The sequence below is a fragment of the Dipodomys spectabilis genome, unplaced genomic scaffold (assembly GCF_019054845.1).
Source record: "Dipodomys spectabilis isolate Male_0828 unplaced genomic scaffold, ASM1905484v1 ptg000414l, whole genome shotgun sequence".
Classification (NCBI taxonomy): Eukaryota; Metazoa; Chordata; class Mammalia; order Rodentia; family Heteromyidae; genus Dipodomys; species Dipodomys spectabilis.
Genome location: NW_024871091.1, coordinates 2,744,234 through 2,759,338, shown reverse-complemented (window position 1 = coordinate 2,759,338; position 15,105 = coordinate 2,744,234). Strand labels below are relative to the sequence as shown.

Genomic DNA, 15,105 nt, shown 5'->3' with positions numbered 1-15,105 from the left:
TTTAATATTTTTTATTGTAAAGATACTATACAGAGAGGTTACAGTTACTTGAGTAAGGTAATGAGTACATTTCCTCTCCAGTATTGTTACCTGCTCCTTTGTTTTTCCCCAACCTTCCCCTCCCTGCCCACCTTCCCAACTCCTCCCTCCCCCACCTCCCCAGGTTGTAAAGTTTGTTTTTAACATAGTGTCTTGTACCTCTCATTGTTACAATGGGTCAACCTGTATCCTTATTCCAGCATTTTGTTATTTCCCTTTCCCTCCCCAAGTTAGAAAAATGTATATACAAGATGCAGGGTACCGGAATCAAATACAGTGAAAACAGGGGAAGAACATACAAAAGAAACAAATCACATAGTACGTTATAAGTACATTAAAACCAACAGCAACAAAAATAAAACCTCTTGTGTCCCTATCTTGGGGTTCATTTCCCTTAGCACCATCTTATATGGCCATACGTCCATAGCTTTTGACCATTTCTACTTGTCTGGTAAGATTATCTTAGATGTATACTAGTTATTGCAAATAAAGGAGACCATGGGACCTATGAATGTTTGGGTCTGGCTTACTTCACTAAGTAGAATGTTTTCCAAGTCTTTCCATTTTCTAACAAATGGGGCAATGTCATTGTTTCTGATGGAGGCATAGAATTCCATTGTGTATATATACCACATTTTCTTGATCCATTCATCTACTGAGGGGCATCTGGGTTGGTTCCATATCTTAGCTATGGAGAACAATGCTGCAATAAGCACAGTTGTTCTGGTAGCTTTAGTATGGCCTTATTTGTGATCGCTTGGGTGAATTTCCAAAAGTGGGATTGCTGGGTCATAGGGGAGCTCTATGTGTAGTCTTTTGAGGAAGAAGCTTTTTAGTTCATTGTACTCTCAGTTCTTACTTTTGTTTGTTGATTGGTGGGTTATTTTTGGCTTATGCTTTTGCCTAGACCACTTTATGTAACTGTTTCCCTTATGTTTTCTTTTTTTTTATTGTGAAAACACCATACAGAGGGGTTACAATTACATAAGCAAGGTAATGAGTACATTTTTTATCAAGCATTGTTGCCTCTTCCTTTGTTTCCCCTTCCCATCCCTTCCCATCTCCCATTCCCTCCCCACCCCCGCCCCAACCAAAGTTGTAAAGTTTGTTTTTTGACATAATGATTTGTACATCTCATTGTTCCCTTACGTTTTCCTCTAGTAGTTTCAAGGTTTCGGGTTTTACATTTTGGTTCTTGATGCAATGAATTACCTTTTATATAATAAGTGACAGGAGTCTAGTTTCATTCTGCATGTGTATACTTACTTTCCCTACCACCATGTATTGCAGACTATCTTTTATTCTTTTTGGGGGGTCATGGGGCCTGAACTCTGGGCCTGGGCGCTGTCCCTCAGCTCCTCAGCTCAAAGCTAGTGCTCTACCACTTGAACCACAGCGCCACTTCTGGCTTTTTTTTGCTTATGTGGTGCTGAGGAATCGAACCCAGGGCCTCATGCATGCAAGGCAAGCGCTCTACCACTGAGCCACCTTCCCAGCCCTATCCTTTATTCATTGTATGTGTTTTCATATTTTTGTGGAAAATTCAACAAAGCATCATGTTCTAAATGCCTACTCTATGCTAACTAATTTTGACTGTTTGCATTTTCATGGATGATGAAATCTATTCCATGAACTCCATCTACCCATTTCTAACCATCTTCCTAAAATACTCGTTTCTGCCCTCCCCTTGTACCCCTTGTGCCTCCAGAGTAATAAACACTGGCTGTGCTTGTTGAAAAGGAGGGTCTAGTTTACCCTATGCTGAACAAGCTTAACCAAATAAACTACAAATCTCAAAAATCATCACCCACCCAATTTTAGGAAAGAGGTAGACCATTGTCTCCAGTGGCAATTCTGCATTTTCTATCCTGCCACAACCTCCAAAAATTTCTGGACGTATAAGTGGTGAAACCATGATTGGTTTGCATCTACAACTGTGCTCTAAACCACTGAAAATCCTCCTATATTTTTTATTAACATATTATTTGTACAAATAGAAGGGCCTCCTTGTGATTGTTTCTGTATATTCCTAGATGCAGCCTGCTCATATTTACTGCTGTTAGTCCACTTCTTAAAGAGGCCCCAGTATAGAAGGTTATGAAAATGATACTGTGGAGCAGACAGAGATAATGGAGAAATATGCTAGAGAGAAAGGCAAGGCATCATGCAGCTCTTCACCCTGAAAAGCAGATGTCTGGGCACGTCTTAAAAAATATTGTTGGTTGGCAGATGAATGGATCCAAAAATTGTGGTATCTATACACAATGGAATATTATGCAGCCATTAGAAGTGACAAAATAATGGCATTTGCAGGGAAATGGATGGAGCTAGAAGGAATCATGTTGAGCAGGGTAAGCCAAGAGCAAAGAGACAAATGGTACATGGTCTCCCTGATAAGTGGATGCTAAATCCAAAATGTTAGCTGATACAACAAAATTAACAGGACTTAAGAAACAAAGAACTCCCACTCATCTGGTCGAACCACTACTAAATATCCCCATGCTGCTGATCACATGTATGGTGTATATGTGTACACCATTAAATGTTATAGACTGTGATAGACAATTTGCTCCAGGAAAGTTAGAATGAACTTGTGACTTTAAATGAGCATCATTATTCCACAATACTGTGAAATTTGGGAAATTATGTAATCACTTAATCACAATTAAAAAAAAAAGAACCTCGGGGAAAGTAGGGAGGGAAGGGATGGTAGGGGGAAAACAATGGAGGGGGTAACAATGCTCAGTGGGAAGTGTACTCATTACCTTACTCATGTGACTGTAACCCTCTGTATAGTATCTTTACAATAAAAAATTTAAAAAATATTGTTGGTTGGGGAAAAAATATGGTTGGGGGCTGGGAAGGTGGCTCAGTGGTAGAGGGCTTGCCTTGCATGCATGAGGCCCTGGGTTCAATCCCCAGCACCAGAAAAGAAAAAAGAAAAAAAGCCAGAAGTGGCACTGTGGCTCAAGTGGTAGAGTGCTAGCCTTGAGCTGAGGGACAGCACCCAGGCCCAGAGTTCAGGCCCCACGACCGGACCCCCCCCCCAAAAAAAATATATTGTTGGGCAGGGTGCTGGTGGTTCATGCCTGTAATCCTAGCTACTCAGGAGGTTGAGATCTGAGGATCAAGGTTCAAAGCCAGCCTGGGTAGGAAAGTGCATAGAGACTCTTATCTCCAATAAACTACCAGAAAACCAGAAGTGGCACTGTGGCTCAAGTGGTAGAGCATGAGCCTTGAGCTGAAGAGCCCAGGGACAGCGCCCAGGCCCATACTTCAAGCCCCAGGACAGAGAATATACATATATACATACATACATACATACATACATACATACATACGTATATATAGTTGGGCCTGGAGTGATGGGTGAATGGTAAAGCTCTTGCCTAGCTTGCCCAAGGTTCAATTCCCACAAGTGATTAAATTAAAAAAAAAACAAAACAAAACATTTTGTCTCAATGGGCAAAGCACCTGGTTGGAAAGAGCAGTGAAACCTTAAGGAAGCAAAAGGTTTCATACAGCTAATGGCTGTTGTGCTCAAGGAATATATGTGGAAGGAAGTTCATTAGGTCTTTCCATTTCCTACATGTCCTATTCTCTTTAAGGGATATAAATTTTAAACTTCAAGTTTTTATTTTTTTAAGTATGTAGGCTCAAAGGCATGAGTCCATCAATACATAACCTGCAAAAAGTGCATTTTTAAAAACTGAAAACATTTATTTTGGGGGCAATTATGCTTACAAAGTTTTTCATTACAGAACTATTCTGAAATTATTTTTATTGATATTTATTAATCTAATAGCTCCACTGAAATTCAGTGGCCAATTTAGGGCAACAGCTAAACAGGTAATAACTAATGGCACTAATTTATTTATTATTTATTTTAGGAAGTAAAGCATGTAGCTTAATACCAAGGGTATTTCTCTCCGTGTGTGTGTGCGCGCGCGCGCGTGTGTGAGTGCGTGTGTGTGTGTGCGCGCGCACGCGTGTGTGTGTGTGTGTGTGTGTGTGTGTGTGTGTGTGTGTTGGTCCTGAGGCAGAGGTCTACTTTTGGCTTTTTGATGTTTAATCAGAGTTAAGAATCTCATAGACTTTCCTGCCCAGGCTGAGTTCAAGCAGTCATCCTCAGATCTCAGCCTCCTGAGTACCTTGGATTACAGGTGTGAGCCAGGGGCACCTGAAAAGGTATATTGTTTTTATCCTCTGGCCCACATGCAAATCTGATACATTTTATTTTTCAAACCCAGTTTCATTCATCCATTTCAGACCCGAACTGGCACTTACCTGTCATGTTACAAGTGACTATACACGATCACATGACTACTTTTCACAGATACTCTTCTAAACAACAACAAAAAATTATTTCTAGTTTATATTATCATATTCATTATTTCACATATATTCAGGAACTGCCAAAGCTTTAAGAGAAGGGAAGAAGGCAAGGATGAGTATACTGCATTTATTGAATGCTTATTGTGAGGATTGTGCTGCTAAGGAATAAGACTACAGTGTGCTAATAAGCATTTGTGTGAATTTGATTTGATTTTTATTAATTTTCCACAATGAGTGAGCAAAAGAATGTGGTAAGGTGAATAATAATGCACTAGGACTACCATGCCCTATACCCAGGAACATATGAGCATGCTACCCTACATGAGAATAGAGGTTGTAGCCATGTGCTCTTGATACGGACAACACATGTATGGATATATATATATGATATTTTATATAGTATAATATGTGATATGATGTATACTATACATGATATATAATATATAATATATGATAGATCATATGATATATTATATAATATACATCCTATAACATATGATAGACTGTATATTATAATATATAGCATATGGTGTGTACATATATATATGGAAATATAAGCAGATATAAGGAGATTATCCAGATCTATAGTAGAGGAAAAGTAGATGTGATGAGAGAGGTCACAGTGTTTGCAGGGCCTCAATTGAAGGAATGCGCACAGCGTTAAGGAAATAACTTCCCCAATCCTCCAGATGGAACCCAGCCAGCCCAGTTGACTCCTTGCTTTTAGCCCGTTGAGACTAATATTGACTTCTGACCTCCAAAACCTTAACAATACATTTTTAAGCCACTATATTTCTAAAAACTGGTTGCTGCAGCAGTAGAAAACAATACACTGAGGCTTTGGAAGGTTAAGTACATTTTCAACCTCTTATAGCTTCTAAGAAACAGAATTCAAAGTCAGATGCAACGGACTGTAGATCCCGGATCAACAGAAGGTACTTGGAAGTGCATGGAGGTGGGGTTGACACAAGGATCAAATTCAAGGTTGAAATTCCAAACCTAAAGCCAAGGTGACAATTCTAAGTGTCAGGGAGATTATGGAAATGAGTGGGGTTTCTAACTAAAGTAGAGCTTAAGTAAGGGAAACTGGCAAATGGCACTCTTCTTCAAAACAGCCAGAAGTGGTAAGGACTGTAAGGAACTGGTAGCATCCAAAACAGGGGTGCATATGAGTCAGTTCACACCAAATGTTATAATGTGGGAAACTGGGTCAAGCAATACAGTCTTTGGTTTCACAAGAAAAATTAGAAGCCCAAATTTTTTCTTTTTTTTTTGGGGGGTTCGGTCGTGGGGCCTGAACTCTGGGCCTGGGCGCTGTCCCTCAGCTCTTCAGCTCAAGGCTAGCGCTCTACCACTTGAGCCACAGCGCCACTTCCGGCTTTTTTCTTTTTGCTTATGTGGCGCCGAGGAATCGAACCCAGGGCCTCGAGCATGCAAGGCAAGCACTCTACCACTGAGCCACCTTCCCAGCCCCAAGAAACCCAAATTTTTATGTGAAGCCTTTATTTACACAATGTAAATATAACACATTTGGCCTCTGTCAGAATACAACCTATGAACAAAAACTCTTCATATATGTATATAGGGCCAATATGAATAATATAGCCATGCATCGTTCTGTGATTGCTGACCATAATTGCCTAGCTGAGACAGAGAATTCTTGAGAAATTTTAATCAGATTGACCACACAAATGTAAGACTAATTTGCACTCATCTACACACTTATAGGTACAAAGAGAAAGTGCTTTTTCTCTATACATTTTAATTTATGCAACTGAAACTTTCCATATATTTGTATAAGTGAAAATAATCCAATTTATTTTACTGTTTTTATTTTTCGATTATCCTTAAATAGTTGTACAAAGGGATTTCAATTCCACCAGTCAGTTTGTGAGTTATAATGCATCTTGATCAATGCCACTCCTTTTAAGCTAGGATTTAAAAGAACTCTCAATCACCACATGGTATCAGTACATATAAATCACAACTATTGAGCTTTCCCATTGTGGTTTGAGAATATTACATTTCCAACTGCTTTGGTATGCTGCTTTAAGAATCTGTAATCTGTATGGTTATATAAACATGAAAAAGCACAGTTGCTATTTTCCCCAAAATCAAACTCCACATTCTAAAACCATAAATCACTGGGGGATGGGGGGAAACTGGTCCAAAAAGCAAAGGGGCAGCCTTGCTTGCTTGCTTTCTTTTTTTTTTTTTTTTTGAGGCTTTACACGAGAGATAAATCAATGTTGATTTGAGCTTCTTCATGTAGACATTTTTTTTTTAGTTCCACCACATGATTGCTTAAAGGCACACCACTAAAAATACGCTGCCACATCACAGACGCTGCAGACCACGTGTAAACACTTCAACTGTCCTATCTCAGCCCTATATAAGAGCTCTCATTGGTCCATCAAGGAAATTGGCACAAAGTAAGCTTCCCATTACCTTTCCCTCTTTGAAAAGAGATGCCCGCGCTTTTCTTCACACCCATTCCTCCATGACCAGCTACATGATCTTGGAGCAGTAACAACCATGATGCGTATAAACTTGACATGTCATTTCATTATCAAATTCCATAAAGCAATTTAAGATTCTTCCTGGGTGGCATCTAAAGGAGGCAATCCATCCATCCTATATGTAAGTCTTCATTCAGTCTAGGTTTTATATTATTTAAAAGGCCTTACACAGCTGGGGGCTACTGGCTCCCACCTATAATCCTAGCTACAGGAGAAGATGAGATCTGAGGGTGGAGGTTCACAACCAGACTGAGTAGGTAAATCAGAACGACTTTTATCTCCAATTATCCAGTTAAAAAAAAAAGCCAGAAGTGGAGCTGTGTCTAAAGTGGTAGAGTGCCAGCTTTGAGCACAAAAGATAAGGGACAGTGTGCCTAGGCTGTGAGTTCAAGTCCCAGTACTGACACAAAAATATTTTTAAATTAAAAAAAATCAATAAACTGCCTTGCTTACTCACAGGAATAATTAATTTATATTCCTTTTAACCTTTAGGACAAAGAAAGGCAGTAACAATAAAGGAGACCCTTCATGGAAACTCGCTGGAAACATGTCTAGCCTCCCAGATACACTATTCCACTTAGCTTTCATATCACTGAAGCAAAGCAGGTCTTACCCCCTCTTACTCATGAGCAACCTGAAGCACGCTTTGTAAGCATTCACAATAAGATACATACATTCACACATTCAATGCACACTCAATAGTCATCAGTTGCCCTTGACGAGGACTTGACATTGACCTACAAAATGGGGCCAATAATAGCATTTGAAACAAGGTATAGAAAACAGTTCTGCAGCATTAGGGCCATTGAATGGAAACAGTAATAATGCACTCATGGAAGAATATAATGGTGAGACGCTGCCTCATGAGTGACCTTGATACAGTCAGAACTATCTGTGCAGATTATGCTGGGGAAAACTGTGGGACTTCAAGTAGAAGTGGTATGAACCACTCCCACATTTGCCCCCCCAATATCTTCACTCTTAAACAGTACCACATGTGACTCACTGTCTTGTCCTGTGAGCTCAGGCACAGGACGGTCCCCAGCAATACTTCTTTGTGGTTTGTCCCTTTTGTCACATGTATCTCTCCTTACCTCCTACTTATCAAACTCAGCTACAATCCTTGCAATTTCAACCAAGTATCAAGTTCAATCATGTCCCTGAACTTTGACTTCTATTCTTTTACCCCTATCATGGCCTCCAGGATTATAGCCAACTCCAGAAATCCTTCCAAGTCAAACCATTTTGTCACCACCTACGAGTGGGTTATACTTTTCACTCTGCTCAAATCTGGCAAACCTGGCAGTCTCTACATTTCTAGTCTTCACAACTAAGACCACCAGGTGCATTTAAGGAGAACTCTTCTTAGAACCCTCAAAACAAGTCATTTACAAGAGAAAAAAAAATCAAAGGAAAGAATCAAGGAAAGGTAGGAGAAACAAACTCAGACTTAAGATCCAAACATATGACATCTCCTGTAAAAGTCCTCTTAAAATATTTATGAACATAATGTCCTTCCTCTACTAGACTGAGAGATCCTCACCACCCCAGCAGCCATTCCTGATTTATCACTGAAAGTTATTTTTATATGCAACACGGTACCAGATACATCTAACCAAGGAGTACCTTGCTGCCCTATTTATTTGCATGTTTATTATTGTGCATATAATATTGTGCATATGGGGCTGGGAAGGTGGCTCAGTGGTAGAGCGCTTGCCTTGTATGCCTGAGGCCCTGAATTCAATTCCTCAGCACCACATAAGCAAAAAGAAAAAAGCCGGAAGTGGCGCCGTGGCTCAAGTGGTAGAGCGCTAGCCTTGAGCTGAAGAGCTGAGGGACAGCGCCCAGGCCCAGAGTTCAGGTCCCACAACCGGACCCAAAAAAAAAAAAAATATTGTGCATATTAATTTATATAAATGAAACTAAGTTTGGCACTGAGGAAAAAACTTTTATATGCAGAAAGGAATCAGGAACTTTCTGTAGGCTTAAATCAGTTACCTTTGATAGCAAAAGCACTAGTGGCAGTTCCACACAATATTGCAAAAATACATACACACAGACATTTCTTATACATTGTAAATTATCCATTAAATGACTAAAGCTATTACTCTCACCATAGCAAACCATGTCTAGAGATGTATTCACAATTATGTCTAAAGAGTCATGTTCTAGCTTTAACTTTTGTTGTTGTTGGTGGTGGTCATGAGTCTTGAATTCAGGGCCTGGGCGCTGTCCCTGAGCTCTTTTGCTCAAGTTGTATGCTCTACCACTTTGTGTCACAGCGCCACTTCCAGTTTTCTGGTGGTTAATTGGAGATAAGAGTCTTACAGGCTTTCCTGCCTGGGCTAGCTTTGAACTGTGATCCTTAGATCTTAGCCTCCTGAGGAGCTAGGACTACACGCTTGAGGATTACAAGCGCCAGGCCTACCTGTAATTTTTTTCAACAATGTTGTGTGCTAAGAGCCTTATTAGAAAATAAATCAATTACTCACCACTCAAACTCAGTGTCATTCAGCAACCATGAAATCCTTACTTTCTTTATCCTACTTTTGATTCAGAATGTCAGGTTTTTGTCCAGTGGCAAATTTTTACCTTCTTAGTTTTTATATGAGTGCTGTCTCAATTTTTTGAGTGTGAGACCAAACTTATAACCATACCAATGATAACACTATTGAAGTTTTCAAGAAAAACAAAAAGGGGCTGGGAAGGTGGCTCAGTGGTAGAGCGCTTGCCTTGCATGCCTGAGGCCCTGGGTTCAATTCCTCAGCACCACATAAGCAAAAAGAAAAAAGCCGGAAGTGGTGCTATGGCTCACGTGGTAGAGTGCTAGCCTTGGGCTGAAGAGCTGAGGGACAGCGCCCAGGCCCAGAGTTCTGGCCCCATGACGGACCCAAAAAAAAAGGCTTTAGCCATCTGTTTAAATTCTTGTGGATGAACCACTTGATATTAAATTAGCTGGTATTATTTCAACATTTCTCCAAAACATACCTAAATATCATGATAAAACATTTCTGGGTAATTTAGTATATGAATAAAGTAGCAGAGAGAAAATTTAGATAGAAGAGTATTTGCAATGTTATCCGAAGGAGAGGTTTCCAAATTTGAGCTCATAATACAAAGTAAGTCACTTTCTTTTCCTTTCAAAGATAAAAGCAGCTGGACATAGTTAGCTCATTCCTGTAATCCTAGCTACTGAGGAGGCTGAGATCTGAGGACTGGGGTTCAAACCAGCTCTGGCAGACTCTTATCTCCAGTTCACCACGCAAAAACCAGAAGAGGAGCTGTGGCTCAACATGCTAGACCACTAGCTTGAGCACAGGGACAGCACCCAGGCTGCGTTCAAGCCCCACCACATACAAAGAAAGAAAGAAAGAAAAAGAAAGAAAGAAAGAAAGAAAGAAAGAAAGAAAGAAAGAAAGAAAGAAAGAAAGAAAGAAAGAAAGAAAGAAAGAAAGAGAGAAAGAGAGAAAGAGAGAAAGAGAGAAAGAGAGAAAGAGAGAAAGAGAAAGAAAGAAAGAAAGAGAAAGGAAGGAAGGAAGGAAGGAAGGAAGGAAGGAAGGAAGGAAGGAAGGAAGGAAGGAAGGAAGGAAGAAAGAAAGGTACCACAACCAACATAACAACAAGAAAACTAAGAAAAAAGAGTCGGGCACCTGTAATCCTAGCTACTCAAGAAGCTAAGATCTGAGGATCATGGTTCAAAGCTAGCCCAGGTGACAAGAGTCTTCCATGAGACTTTTCTGTCCAATTAACCACCAAAAAGCTAAAGTGGAGTTGTGGCTCAAGTGGTAAAGCACTAACCCTGAGCATAAAAGCTCACAAGAAGTGCTCATCTCCTGAGTTCAAGCCCCAGGATTGGCACCAAAAAAAAGAAAAAAAAATGACAACAAAAAATGTTGCCTGGCCTACATCTATAATCCTAGCAACTCAGGAGGGTGAGATCTCAGGATCGTAGTTCAAAGTCAGCCCTGGCAGGAAAGTCTCTGATACTCTCTTATCTTCAATTAAGCACCAGAAAACCAGAAGTGGTGCAGTGGCTCAAAGTGGTAGAGCGCTGGCCTTGAGCGAGAAAACTCAGGGACAGCACCCAGAACTGACAAAAAAGAAAAAAAGAAAAGAAAAAGAAAAATGTTGTCAACAAGCTAATAATATTTCATGCCTTTAAAGTATAAGTTCAGAGACAAATTGCAACCGTAAAGATTATACAGCATTACTGATGTTTAAGTGGTTTTTTTTTTTTTACTTCTACAGTGATATCCACGAATGTTTTTCTAAGTGCTGATGAAATCATGTCCAGATCTGCCACGCTTCTGACTACACTCTACTTGACCATAGGCAAAGAAAGCATGAATCCTTTTAGTAGGTATTATTTTAACTCCTGATTTAAAACTACGAAGCCAAATGACTCAAAAATTAATACACTCTTCAATGAATAACATGCCTAGCAACGCTCTCTCCTAAACTTGATGGCATTTAGATTGTGAAATGAAATTCGACCTCTTCCACTTCCTTCAATTACCCTTGGCCAGTCTCAGTAAAGCTCATCAAAGCGATCCATGCAAACCTAAGACTCCATTCTGTCCTTAAAAGCCCCACTCAGGCAGGAATGTGCACCATGCTGCAGCATCTCTGCAGTTGAACTTGGGAATAGGCTTTCCAGAACTGCAGGCAGAGCCCTTACCGCATTCCTTCTGAACCTCATCTTGCCTCTCGGGGGATTCGCTTCTGCCATCTTTTACACTCTTCTTTTCCAATTGTCAATGGCTCACTGATGAAATATGAGCTGCTTCTTGGGTGGTATTTAAAAACGGCAGCCAAAAATCTCCACCAAACAAAGCTAGCGTAGCTGCTTCCATTACCACTGCTGCAGCGGCGCCGCCGCACAAAAATCCACTATCCCTGATTAGTCAGCTGACAGCTCCTTTCCTGCTGCTCATTGTAATTCAGAGTTGACACATTCCCCAACTACTTAGCCTGATTGAACCTGGTGGATTAGCTGGGGCTGGACGGCTCCCGAAGATCAGGCATTCCCACTAAGTGTGAAGGAAAAAAAATAAAATCCACTCCCCCTCCAAAGAACAATCTGGATGGGACTGGTTTTTCTCTACTGCGCAGTTGGATTTTTAAGGTGGAATGCTAAGAATCTTTGTGAAGGTAGTATTAACTGAGATCTTTTCCTTTGATCTTCCCCAGGACTGTGACTTATAATTTTAAATTCTTTATTTTTTTTCACACTTCATGCTGGATCTCAGCCTGAGGAAAGGCTTGCTTATTTGTCCTGATAATCATCTAAAACAGAACAGAACACGCAAACTTTCTAATGGCCATGAGTTTCTCTGAAACTAACCACCCCCCCACCCGGCCTGCCCCAAATAGCTCCAAGAGATCATTTTGAATCGCTTCACCTCAAAGACATGATAAAGGTTTAAGATGATACATTTGGTAGCCTTGCTTTGACCATATATGGCCTCATTAATATGTATAATATTATGCCAAGAAATATTTTTTCAACTATCTTGTTAATTACGAAGTATGACCTAACTGCTGCTATTTATTTGGGAATTTGGAAATTACAATCGAAGTGAATTGTGTGATAACCTAACATATACTTATTTAAAATAATATACTGGACATGATGGTATATGCTTGTAATCTCAGCACTTAGGAAGCAGAAGCAAAACAATAACACATTCAAAGCCAGCCTGAACTACGTAGTAAGAGATTGGCTCAAAAAAACAGAGGCTGGCCAGGCATGGTAGCTGACACCTGTAAACCCAGCTATTGGGTATGTAAAGATCAGAATGACTGCAGTTCAAGGACAGCATAGACAAAAAGTTAACATCCCAACTTAGCCAACAGTCTTAGCATGATAATCCCAGATACATGGGTGGCACAGGAAGAACCATGTTTTAAGACCAGCCCTGTGCAAAGATACAAAAGCAAGGCTAAGTGATAAAGTTTCCACCTAGGAAGACAGAGGTCCTAAGTTCAAATTCTTGTACTGACCACTATGGCCAAGAGAGTTCAGTTGTAAAGAACAAGGTTCTGGGCTCAATTCCCTAGGAACACAAAAAGGAAGGGAAAGAAGAAGGGAGAGGGAGCGCAAAGGGTGAATAGATAGATGGATGGAAGAAGGGAGAGGAGGGAGGGAGAAGAAGGAAAGAAAGGAAAGAACAGACAATTAATTACATTTGTCTACACAATGGCTACTTTCACCAGAAATCCTTGCTCAGTGCTCATTTTTGTTCTTGAAATTAGCTGTTATTAATACCTTTATTTCAAACAGTGCCAGACAGTTACTGATGGTTGAAATGAATGTGCTCTTCAGTGTGGGAAAAGACCTGATCTTTAACTGTGGCCTAGCACATCAGTTTGGCACTTAGGAGAATAAAAACACAAGCTCTGAGCCACTTACTGAACATGGTTAGGGTTAATTTATTATGAACAGTCCTGGGAAAACAAAAAGGAGTACTACTCCCTAAAAAATAGGTCACTGCCCTTCTATTGATCTCAATTTAATGAGGTCAAGACCTAAATCTTGTACTTCTGTTTTAGCAAAAGTATGAATTCTATTTCAAGCAGCCTACCTAATGGAGAAAATGCAAACTTGACCAAAATACTAGTGGTCCTGTGCCAGAGAGACAATGAAAATTAATTTAATCAAGCAAGGACAGTATTGGCCCCCAAACAAAAGCTAGGCAGGAAAAGAGATGTTTTATTGCATCTAGTGTTACAGTTTGTATAAAGGAATTGATTATTGGCATAAAACACAATCTACTTATTCAACAAACCCAAGAACCAACCCAAAAAGGTCAAAACATGGAAAATGGTCTTTACAATTAATTCTTTATCCCACTGACAGGGTTTAGTGGTATATGGCCGGGGGCAGGGGATAGACTTGGCCTTTCCAAAGGGAATTTTGCAGTTTTCTAAAATCACTGAATGTAGTTGTGTAGGTAAGCCATTTGAAAAAAACGCTAGAAAGCAGCAGGTGCAAAGGACACCACCCGAAAAAGGTTACGTAATCATCATAGGGACTTCCCCATGAATCTAGCTTTGTGTACAAGCATATTTTTAATGCACATTGATGACAAATTAACCAAAAAAGAACAGTGACTGAGAAGTCCAACAACTTAGATTTTTCTCTTGCCTTTGAAACTAATTTCATTTTCTCTGGTGGGAGTAGCCTCCTCCATGAGGAAACAAAGGAAGAATTTCAGATGAGAGAAGTTGAGTGTGCTACTGTACAGGAAGGTGAGTATATATAATGAGAATATATTATAGGATTGAAAAATCCAAAAATCTAAAACAAAGTATTTTAGCCGGGCACCTGTGACTCACATCTGAAATCCTAACTACTCAGGAGGGTGAGATCTGACAATTACTGTTCAAAGCCACCCTGGGCAGGAAAGACTGTGAGACTTTTATCTCTAATTAATGAGCAAAGAGCCAGAAGTAGAGATGTGACTCAAATGGTAGATTGCTAGCCTTGAACAAAACTACTAAGGGACAGTGCCCGGGCCATGAGTCCAAGCCCTAGGACTGGAAACAAATATAAAAAAAAATTAGATACCGTATTTTGAATGTTTTTCACCATAAAAAAATACTGAATCTTAAAGAGAATTTTACCCTATGTTATGCACTACAAATAAAGCATTTGTGTACACACTGTACAGACTATATATTAAAAAAATCACTTGGTACCATAAGTAACATATAGTTTTTACATAACCATTAAAAATATAAATTTACTTCCCTACTATATCATATATTACTGAGTTTTGTTTTATTTTTTGCAAAATAAATGGATAAAAAGTCAAAACATTAAAAAAAGAAATTCTGATGGCTAATGAAGTTGAAATCATTAAAAATAATCATACAGCTTCCTATCGTCTTGGGTCTGATGGAGGAAATGGTCCCCATGAAACTTTCACAGACAACTGTAATCTTGTTAGCTCACAGGCGTCTGTAAGTTCCTCATCTCTTCTACAAAAGGGAAAGATCAAAAATCGGCACTACATCCTGCTAAGTCTAATAAAGTTAAAGACATCTTGGATGTGGGAATGATGTATTTCTTATGTGTTTTTTTAGACAACAATTTTCTCTCTCAGGGTTTTGGAAGGCTGAGGAGAACATTCCAGTAAGGCAGATAAGTCCCACCACAGGTGATTTACCTTCCAACTCTATCCTTGGAAAAACAAATCTAGAGACATGC

The 15,105-nt window shown here is 39.7% G+C and overlaps 1 protein-coding gene across 1 annotated transcript in view; it reads right to left on the bottom strand.

The window, feature by feature from the left end:
- Positions 1-11,892, bottom strand: part of Mcf2 (MCF.2 cell line derived transforming sequence) — a 61,970-nt gene extending 50,078 nt beyond the window's left edge. The window contains exon 1 of the mRNA XM_042667592.1: positions 11,572-11,892. Within this exon, the coding sequence (XP_042523526.1) occupies positions 11,572-11,622 (51 nt within the window). The 5' untranslated portion in view covers positions 11,623-11,892. The remainder of the gene's footprint in view (positions 1-11,571) is intronic.
- Between the last annotated feature and the right edge of the window lie 3,213 nt (positions 11,893-15,105).